At 30.1% G+C, this 11305-nt stretch overlaps 1 protein-coding gene across 2 annotated transcripts in view; it reads right to left on the reverse strand.

Moving 5' to 3' along the window:
* Positions 1 to 3532: 3532 nt before the first annotated feature.
* Positions 3533 to 11305, reverse strand: part of LOC110106971 (protein SPA, chloroplastic) — a 20465-nt gene continuing 12692 nt past the window's right edge. Inside the window, exons 4-6 of one of the 2 annotated variants that reach the window (XM_020837082.2) lie at positions 8427 to 8583; positions 6308 to 6348; positions 3533 to 3855 (exon numbers count right to left, since the gene is read on the reverse strand). In XM_020837082.2, coding sequence (XP_020692741.1) covers positions 6327 to 6348; positions 8427 to 8583 — 179 coding nt within the window. In that variant the 3' untranslated portion in view covers positions 3533 to 3855; positions 6308 to 6326. The remainder of the gene's footprint in view (positions 3856 to 6307; positions 6349 to 8426; positions 8584 to 11305) is intronic. The other variant, XM_020837083.2, reaches the window with a different exon arrangement.

Consider the following 11305-nt stretch of genomic DNA (forward strand, 5'->3'; position numbering starts at 1 on the left):
GTCGGGCGAAAGGACCATTGTCGGGCAGAAGTCAAAGAATAATTGGAAGCCGAGTAGAAGTCTGGCATCAGTCGCCGACCGAGTAAAAATCCAGTGTTAGTTCGTGGACGAGAAGAAGTCCAATGTCAGTTGGTGGCCAGAAAGAAGTTTGACGTCAATTCGTGGTCGGGCAGAAATCCAGCGTCAGTTGGTGGCCAGGCAAAAAATATGATGTCAATTGTTAGACGAGCAGAAATCTAGTGTCACTTGTGGTCGGGCTGAAGTCCGATGATGATCAATGAGGAGTTTGGCGGCAAAAAAACTCTCTTCCTTCTCTTCATGCTTCTTGCTTGGTATCCGCCACCATGAGAAATTAAGGGTCTATTGATAGTTTCCTGAGAGTGACATGGCAGCTAAATTGGAGGAAGATCAAGAGTAAATTGGGAGTTGATTGAATGGACGACCAATGTTGAATCACTTAATCGTGGACCATTTATTGGGCATTTGAATGTCTTAATGATATCAAAATTCGTGATCTTGGGCTTGTTGGATTCGTCTAGTAGATCCACTCGATTTGACTAAAAGCATGTCACATTTCAAAAATGTTTGGTAATCTAAATTATGGTTTGAACCTTCCAAATGTGCTTTGGGTCTTTAATTTGGACTCATTCGGGCTCGGATTGAGTTGAATTTGGTGTCGTTGGGTTCGTATTTTCAAGACGTTCAGTTCGGCTGTAAGTTTGCTGAAATCGAAGTTCAGATGGTCATGAATTTAAAATTTGAAGTTTCCAACTTGATTTTGCCTCGAGATTCGTGCCCGATCAAGATAATTTTTTTATGATGTCTCATCTTATGAAACAAAAACATAAAAATATAAAAACAAAACATCAAGGGGCCAACCACTTAGTTTTCAATTTAATAACTTAAAAAAAACTGCTTCATGTAAAAATAATTATATAAAATAAATGAATAAGTAGAAAAAATGTATGTCTAAAATGTTTAGTCAAAATACCTAAATATTCTTTTAATTATAAGAAAATTAAAAAAAAATCTAATAGCTACAGTATTAAAAATTACATACAAATAAAAGAAAATAGTATAAAAATAAATAGATAAGCATATTAAAAATTAAAATAATAATGATAAAACATCATAGCACCATCCACGTGGTGACTTAGTTTTATTTGCATATTACAAATTTTTCCACCTATTTTTCATTAATTGAATTTAGAAATAATCAGATTTTAAAATTTTGCCAATTGAAAATGCTCTCTAGCTATCAAATATTCTCATCAATTTATAACTTTTTTTTCTATTAAATTAAATTTAGTTAAAGCAAATTTTGAGCCATATCGAATAAATTAATTAAAACTCTTTCAATATAAGCATATTTAATTGAGCATAATGGCCATTTAAATTCTGTTCCACCCAATTTGTTTAGTTGCATTTATTGTACTAGTTCTTTTAAATAAATATATTTTATATGCGAACATTCTGATATATATATATATTATATATCTATATATATATATATATATATATATATATATATATATATATATATATATATATATAATATATATATATATATATATATATATATATATATATATATATAAGTCATGAATTATTTAGTTTTATAAAGTCCAGAAAAATTTCAATTGCTCTCATTCAATAGCAAACCAAAGCCCATCCGATTGTTTGTAGATAAAGATAAGTGTTAGAAAAGATAAAGATAATCGTTAGAAAATGATAAGATTTATTCAATTTGATCATAAACTGAATTTAACTTTCAAAAAAAAAAAGTTTCACAAACTGCTTAAAAATTTTTTTTCCAAAGTTTGATTTGTTCTTAATTGATAGAAGCTATTAAGTGGGTTGCCTCTTTTTTTTGGTGATAAGAAGTCATTTCTCTTGATGAAATGACTACTCATTGATGATGGTGATAAGATATATATATATATATATATATATATATATATAATATATATATATTATATATAATATATATAATTATATATATAAATATATATATATATATATATATATATATATGATGATAGCATGGTAGTAAAGTAGTCAATTAATTCTTCTATTGATATTATATAGCAAGGAATGATTGTTGGATAGAATGATGATGGTGATATTGGGCCAATATTGCAAGGAAAGCATTTCCATTTCCTTCTTGCTGAGTTTTCTGTAGTTGTTTAAAGTGCTCATTGTGCAAGTCTGAGCCTACTATGAGTCATATCATAATCAACATGATTTAATCACTTCATTTGTGTGGATAAGAAAAGCTTCAGGAAGAGCTATAATAGGTTGTCATTCACAATGGAATCTATTGAGAGATATGGCACCTTTTGGTCTTTTTTTTATAAGATTTGTTCGATAAGGATTTGAATATTATTCATTTTAAAAATACAACTTCTCATACTATTTGGAACCTAACAAAAACAATTTAATGATAACAAAATACTATCAAATGAATATGAGTATTTCATAAAATTAGTCGTATTTATTTTGTTTTGTAGAATTCTAGACGCGAGTTACATCCAAACTCTACCTGTAATAATTTCTCCTATCTAAAAAGACATTTTGATTGCAACAATCTAGAATTACAATGCAAAGTAAATTCACAATATTTTATATAATTTAACATGTTTGATTGGTTGTATAATAAATTTAAGAGAGTAATTTTTATGATTGGATTCCTATAAAATAAACCTCTACATATTATTTTAACATTTTTCAATTAAATTGCAAATTATAAATATATCAACAAATTACTTTACATTCTTTTTTTTCATATAATCAAACAAAATTTTTAAAATTCCTACATTCCTTCTACGCTGTTCTCAAAACAATTCAAACCAAATGACCCCTAAATGATATTCCAACAAACTCTCAAACTGCTAATATCCTCGCCAAGTTTTACCTAAAATGAGTTTTGAAAGCTTAAGCAACAAATAGGAATGATCAACATAAACAACTCAATCTGAAAAGAAGTATTTTTCTAACTTTCAAGACTATCATCTGCCCAATCTAAAAAATACGCAAATAAAATTGCTTCCGAGGAAGAGAAACAGAAAATGTAACAATCACTAAGATTGGGCGAGAGCCTTTACATTATTTATACCGCATAAAATTAGGTCAAAGAGACTTATCTGTTACCTCTAAACTTTCACAAAGTTGGAAGAAAAAAAAAGGTCTAGACCAGATCCTTAAATCTTACAAATTGCAAATCTTCTTCGTAAGTCGGGAAACAGGAGTGATTCCAGCTGCGTATTTTCCTTTGATTCATTTTGCTAATCAAAGAAAAGTATTAAAATACTATACGAATTTTACGACAATCACAAGGGAGTTCTGCAAAGAACACAACGAACAATACTTTTTTTTTTTTTTCGTTTTTCTTTTTTTTTTGAAATATCTAAGAAAGTGTTTCCACAGTTCCAGAAGATAAAAGTTTAGAAAGGATAAAACAGACCACCACAGGTCCACAGCGGGATATCTGTTTTCTAAAATATAAAACAGCAGTGACTATAGCCCGCCAGAGTTATGATAAATTTTCTATTCTACCTAATTAACATAAAACAATGTTACAAATCATAGATATTATTCTCAACTGGAAAAAACTATGACTGGTTTCTTGAGCAAAACCATTGTTGTATGATCCCATACCATCATACATGATAATTATACAAAATTGACCGAGTTACGTTAAGAAAAGTGGGGCTTCCTCGTAGTCACAGCAGCAATAGGGCACATCAAATACAACAAATAAAGTCAAAATAACTTAAATGGCTATCATAATGTCATTTGGAGTTCTTCATACCTTATTATTCAGTTGATAGATTTCAATCATCATCCTTGAACTCTCTGGTAAGAGAAGAACATATCAATGTTTTCATCATGAGGATCTTTAGAAAGCTCGCAAAGTCATTTTATGAATTTATTTGAAAAGAATGAAAGAATTCCCCGCTGGTCTTATCAAAGAAACTATAGCTATAAAAAGATTGTTTTCTCCCTACCAGTTCGCTCTGGTTTCGGATGCAAAACTAAATTAAGAAACCTACTAAGAAAATCTAATGATAAAAACAGTAAAGATTGAGTGAATCAGTTTATTCAATTTTAATACAAGCTAACTCGTTCTTCTTCCCATAGAAAACTCGTAATGATTTACCTCATGCCATACTTGAAATGTTAAAAAAAGCCATTATTCTAAATAGCAATCCCTGTTTAAAACTTTTGTTGCAAATGATTTGGAATTCTATTTATAATTACCATGAATTCACGTATTACCAGCACCAAATTTAGAATAATTTTCCCATGATCTGAAAACAAAAGAATGGTTTTAGGTTCCTTAATAATCACAAAAGCAACAATAATTCTCTGAATTTATTTGTGCTGATGACAGTTTTAGTCCCTAGCTTCAATCAACTCATCATGCAAATGATTGTGATAAAACGAAAGTAAATATTTTTCTTTCAATAGTTCTTTGATTACATTTCATTTCTCAATATTTACCTTTGCCACTCAATACCAATCCACTGCATTTTAACAAGTCTGATAAATTTCAATTTAGTAAATCTCTCCCCTCTTATTTCTACATATTTTTTTTCATTCAAATAAATTAACCAAATTCATTATCCAATAAAAAAAGAACATTATGAGCAGTTTTACTATCAAAAGTACACAAATATTTTCTTCTATATCATCATTAAATCAAAATTTTGGAATCTATAATTTTTATAAATTTCATTATTTAACACTTAATAATATTTATCACAATTATTTATCCATCCACTGTCACTGTTAACATTTAGTTGAATTGATTCATCATTATGATTAGAATCCACTTCAGTTTCAAATGCAACGACTTCATTAATTTCTAAATTTTCAATTCATGCTTTAAACAAATTAATACAACCACAACAACAACATCAAGCCTTTATCCCACTACGTGGGGTCGGCTACATGAATCTTTTTTCTTCATTGTGTCCTATTAAAAGTCAAATTCTCGTTTAAATCTAATAAAGAAAGGTCATTCCTAATATTTTCTAACCAAGTCTTTTTAGGTCTACCCCTACCTTTCTTAATATAAGTCAAATCTAATATCTCTACTCTCCTAGCCGGGTCATCGGAAGGCCGTTGTTTTATGTTAATATTGTTACAAATTTAATTTTGTTTATTTCATTATTCAACCAATTGATTTTACAGAGTGGCCAAAATCTCATCCCTTTGATCAGTCGTTAACCTTGATATAGAATCCTGCTTCTAAGTGTCAATTGATAAAACCAACGGCCCTAATTTTATGTGTAGGGTTTCTAATACAAATAAGATGATGCAATCAATATAGCTCCAACAAAAGATATTAGAATTCACATATCTAAGTCTACTATTTGCACAAGATTTTTTCCTTGGTCCAACTTCAAAATACATGAAAATCAAGACCAAATGATAGTACAGGTTCGATTAATTAAAAAATCTACTGAGAAATTTGGACCCAAAAAAAAGAGAGAAAACGATTGAAAATCTATGCATTTTTACATCAAAATCTTATATATTTACTTATTGGTTCTTTAAACTGCTATGCAAATAGACAGTATTTGTTGATGGAATGTGAATTTGTGTACAAACAGCTTGTCAAGCTGCCTGGCCTCATACAATGAAAGCAGGAAATTATGGTGCAACCAATTTAATGCTTTAACATCAATTTTTTATATGCATATTTAATTTTATGCAACTTAGCATTTTAATTATTTTACTTTTCAAACAATTTTGAAAGCTTAAAAAGATTAACAAAGAAGAATTGGTAAAACCAAAATTCTTTTGGAGAAAACTGTTAACATTCATAGAAAGGCATCTTTGAAACTGTTTCACTTTTCGTTTTATTTATATTATGTGCCTGTTTGCCTTTTTTTTAAGGTAAAAAAATGTTATTAATTCTGCTTTATATGTCCATAAGATAACATTTATTTTCAAAGAGAACAAAACAGACCACCAAACCTATTTTCTCTACTCGATATCTGTTATCTAGAAAACATTAAACAACAATGAATATGGCCTGAGCTATGCTAAATTTCCTATTTTCAACACATTTAACATAAAACAATGGTTACAAATCATAGATATTATTCTCACCCTAACACAAATTGATAACTGTTACTGTACCACTTATACATGAAAATTATACAAAATTGAATGAGTGACATCAAGGCAAGTTGGGCTTCCTCATAATCACAGTAGCAAAAGGGCACATCAAACACAACAAATAATGTCAAAATAGCTTAAATGAATATCATAGTGTCATTCATGGAGCTCCTCATACCTTATTTAGTTGATAGATTTCAATCATCGTCCTTGAACTCTCTGATTAGAAAAAAAAAATATATCAATGTTTTTTTATCATGAGGATGTTCAGAAAGCTGGTCAATTTATATGTATTTATTAAAAAGAAGAAAAAAATTCCCCACAGGACTTATCAAAGAAAGTATAGCCAGAAAAAGATTGTTTTCTTCCTACTAGGTCGGCGCTGGTTTCCGATGCTAGTTAAATTAAGTAACCTACTTAAAAATTTTATTGATTATTGATAAAAAGGTAAAGATCTAGTGATTCAGGTTATTCAATTTTAATACAAGCTAACTTGTTCTTCTTCCCATAGAAGAAACTTGTAATGATTTATCTCATGCCATACTTGAAGTATACTAATCCCTGATTAAAACTTCTGTTGCAAATGAATTTGGAATTCTATTTTATAATTACCATGAATTCGAGTATTACAAGCACTAAATTTTGAATAATTTCCCATGATCTGAAAACCAAAGGATGATTTTAGGTTACCCAATAACCTCAAAAGCAACAACAACTCTTAGAATTTATTTATGTACTCATAACAATTTATGTCCCTTGGTTCAATGAATTAAACTCATCATGTAAATGATTGTGATAAAACATTGGTAGATATTTTTCTTTTAAAAGTTCTTTGATTTCAATCCTAGTGATAGAAAGTTCCCTTCTCAATCTTTACCTTTGTTTCTCAGTACGCATCCAATAAAATTTAACAAGCCTGATAAATTTTAATTTAACAAGTCTCGCTTGTCTCTTATCTTACTTAATTCTTCATTAAAACAAATTAACCAAATCAACTATCCAATAAAAAAAATAAAATCAATTTTACAAAAAAAAGTACACACTTTTGCTATGTCATCATTTACATCAACATTTTGGTATCTATAATTTTCATAAATCTCCTTATTAAACATTTATAATATATATCATAATTATTCCCCCATCCACTATCACTATTAACTTTAAGTCGAATTAGTTCATTATTATGAATGAAATCTACTTCAATTTCACATAAAAGAACTTGATTAATCTTTAAATTTTCAATTCATAATTTAATCAAATTAATATCATCGTATTTTGATTTTTGTTTATTTAATAATTCAACCAATTGACTTTTCAGAGTGGCCAAAATCACATTCATTTCATGATTTGTTGAGTTAACTTGAAATTGAATCCTGCTTTTGAGTAGCATATTGGTAAAACCTAAGGCTTTAATTTTAAGAGTCTAGGATTTTTAATGCAACTGGGATAATGTAAAAAATATAGCTCACACAAAAAAATTAGAATTTACATAGCAAAGAGCTAATTTTTTATTTTTTATTTTTTTTAATTTTTACATAGCAAAGAGAGCTAATTACAAAAAAGATCTTTATATTTAGGTTTAAACTTGAAAATACAAGAAAATCAAGACCAAATGATAATGTAAAGCCCGATTAATTCAAAAATAACAAATGAGAAATTTGAACAGAAATAAAATAAAGAGCAATTGAATTTTTATACAATAATTGAAAACTTAGTTGCATTTAATTTGTTCAAAATGAAGAACTCTCGCAAGACCAACAACAAATAATTTTAAAAAAATAAAAGTAATATCTTCTCCCAAGTTTCATATCGAACATCCAACAAGCACACAAAATTGGAAAATACAAACTCTAAGATTTCATTGAATCAAAGCCAAAAATCATCAATGCCTTAGATTATTCATCTCTTTATAATCAGCAAAAAATTGCAAATCACAGCCTCTAGAATTATTCTGGAGTCCAACAATCTAATAGTTGTTTTCGTAAATAGCCTAGAATTTTTTGTCTTACTAAACTTATTTGGGCCTTTATTAGACTAAAGGTATCATGGGTGAATCAAGATTACGTGCAACCTATTCAACCTATTCCTTAGATATGAAAAATCAAATAGCTTAATCATTGACTAACAATCCAAAATAACATCTGCAAATGTAGAAGATAGGGTATTCTATTGAAGTTACATATTTCCAATACTTATGATTTCTTTATGAAGACATGAATCAAGCACTTGCTTCCCACTACACACAACAATGCATTTTCCTAGTGAAGATGTAATCAACAAAATGGCAAATATTGTACCTTCGATCAAGATAACGTGGCTGAATGCCACTTCCTTGGCATGTGGTGCATGTTAAAGCTCCAGCGCCTTCACAATTGATGCATTGGGATACTTCACTTTCTCCTCCACCAACAATTACAGTTACAGTTCCTTTTCCAGTGCAAAACCTGCATTGCTCTGAAAATTCAACAATTCTGTTTAATTTTCCGCTCCTTCAGTAACCCAACTAGAAAAGTTATAAAATAAGAATGAAGCAATTTGTTAACTAGTAAAAATATGAAATTTTAAGTTATTAGCATAAATTAGTTGTTTGAGTTTGCTCGTCATGGGCACTAGCCTAAAAGCAGGGGCTCAATCCTACCAAGTATTGCATGAGGTGCCAAATCTATTTAACAAACTTTTTTTTTTCACAACTTCTATTCATTTTTTTCTAATCCTTCAAAATTTATCTACCCTTTTTTTGTGCATCTTCTATCATTTATTGCATATTCCCAAATTAGTTAAGTCTATTCTTAGCTACCTTATTTTCAATAAATACTACTCCATTAATGAATATAGAGTAGATAAAATTAATATGCCTACTAAGTGTTGGATTAGGTGTCAAACCTATTTTGTGCGCATCTTGTTGCACAATTTCTAGTCATTTTTTTCTAATCCTTCAACATTAATTTTATAAGCCCATCTTATTGGTGTATATTCTACCCTTTATTATATATTCCCAAGCCACTTCTATTTTTAGCTAACTTATCTTCAATAGATGCTACTCCATTAATGAATATATCATTCCAACTTTTACCAAAGCTTCATCTTAACATCATCATTTTTATCATGCTCAACTTGGCTAATACTAATTTCTTAAATTATACAACACTCATATTCATAAAATATAATTAAGTTAATCCCATATTACAAAAACTCTGTTTAAGGCTCCAACATATTTTCTTATCGCATAACACTCCTAAAGTAATTTTCCATATTAACTTCCCAACTAAAATTCTAGAAGAGAGATCCTCATCAATATCTTGGATAAAAATCTAAGATTTGAAAACCTATTACATCTTGATATTACTTGATTATTTATCCACTCTCAATAAAATTACATATCATCTACTTAGTATTAGTTCCACTAATCATAAGCCTTTTATCTTACTAGACTTCTCTTCATTGTTAAAATCTTCCACATGTTTTAAAAGAGGTCACACAAAATGAGATATATCATTTGCACAAAGCATACAAAAAAGTATCTCACTTTGAATATTTTTTGTAGCATCTTCTGATCTTTCATAAAAAGTGCAATAAGACACAAAGTTAATATTGATTCTTCATATAATCATACTATGATTGGTAACTCTTTGTTACTCCATATTTACTTTTAATACTATTCAATACTTTCACATGTAACTTTAATAATTTCAACATACCTTTGACACAATGCTAATTTTTCTTAATATGATAAAATCAATTCACGTGGTGCTCAATGATACGTCTTATCATATTTGAAAAAAACTATATGAATATACTTTCTTTAATCTATATTTTTTTATTATTAGTACAACAACAACAAGCCTTTATCCCACTATGTAAGGTCGGTTACATGAATCCTTTTTCTCCATTGTGCCCTATTAAAAGTTAAATTCTCATTTAAATCTAAAAAAGAAGGGTCATTTCTAATATTTTTTAACCAAGTCTTTTTAGGTCTACCTCAACCTTTCTTAACTTAAGTCAAATATAATACATCTACTTTCCTAACCGAACCATCTTATAGAATTTTCCCTTAAGTTTGAGGGGGACTAATGAGGACATCGACAGACGCTATCGACATGTTTATCGCCGGCGAAACCGCAGATCGACGGCCACGATTCAGCGACTCTACTTTTGATTTAGATGTCATTATGTATTTTATTATTGTCTTGTTTGGTTTACTGTTTTTCTCATTTTATCCCTGTGGGGAGTTATGTTTCATTGTAGCCGAGAGGGCAATTTAGTATTTTCACTTTGTATGAGTAGAGACCTATATATAGTGGTCTCATGTATCATTTTGAGCTTAATGAATTTTGAATGAAAAAATTGATTTTGTTTCTTCTTACTCTTCTTGCATGAGAGCTAGAGAGAAGTGAGAGAGAAAGCCCAAGGTGAGGGCCAAAAGCAACACCCACCAGTCATTGGAAGAGTCCGTGACTCATGGTTTATCCCCGTCATCCCGCTCTTCCTCGTTCTCCCCAAAACCCGTCGGCCCAAAGCCATCCCAACCCGTCGGCCACCCCACCCTCCCCTTGCCGCCGGTAAAACCTCCCCATCACCGACCTCCTCTTTCCCCATTCTCTATAACGGCTAATTTCGAAATTCGAATTTTGAATTTCGAAAACTTTCCAAATTTGGAACTTCCAAATTAGGAAAGTTTTAAATCCGGTTCATAACAAAATTCAAAATTCAAAGGATTTCAATTTAATCCTTCCTAAATGTCATGAGCCGATTTGGAAACCAAACCCTTGCTCCCCACACAAAGTCTCTCCCCCATGAAGCCGCCGGCCACCTTGGATGGGCCCTCCTTCATGTCTCCAATTAATGCATTAATTACCCCATTAATTTGAAATCAATTTCAAATTAATCCCCATCCAATTTTGTTTAAAATCTGAGTCAAATTTCAGTTTTGAATTCACATGCTCCCTCTCCCTCTATTAAGCTGCCGGCCTCCTTAATGGACCACATTAATGCCCATTAATTGCCCCTTAATCCTCTTGCTAATTTGAAATCAATTTCAAATTTCTTTCCCTCCAATTTACACAAATTCTGAAAATTAATTTCAGATTTGTGTAACTCCCCTGTTTCCCTTACTTAACCTAATTTCCTTCATCCCATCCACCCGCCCCCTTCCTCCTCTGTTTTGGCCGACCACCCC

This window comes from Dendrobium catenatum, unplaced genomic scaffold, assembly GCF_001605985.2.
Source record: "Dendrobium catenatum unplaced genomic scaffold, ASM160598v2 fragScaff_scaffold_1730, whole genome shotgun sequence".
Lineage (NCBI taxonomy): Eukaryota > Viridiplantae > Streptophyta > Magnoliopsida > Asparagales > Orchidaceae > Dendrobium > Dendrobium catenatum.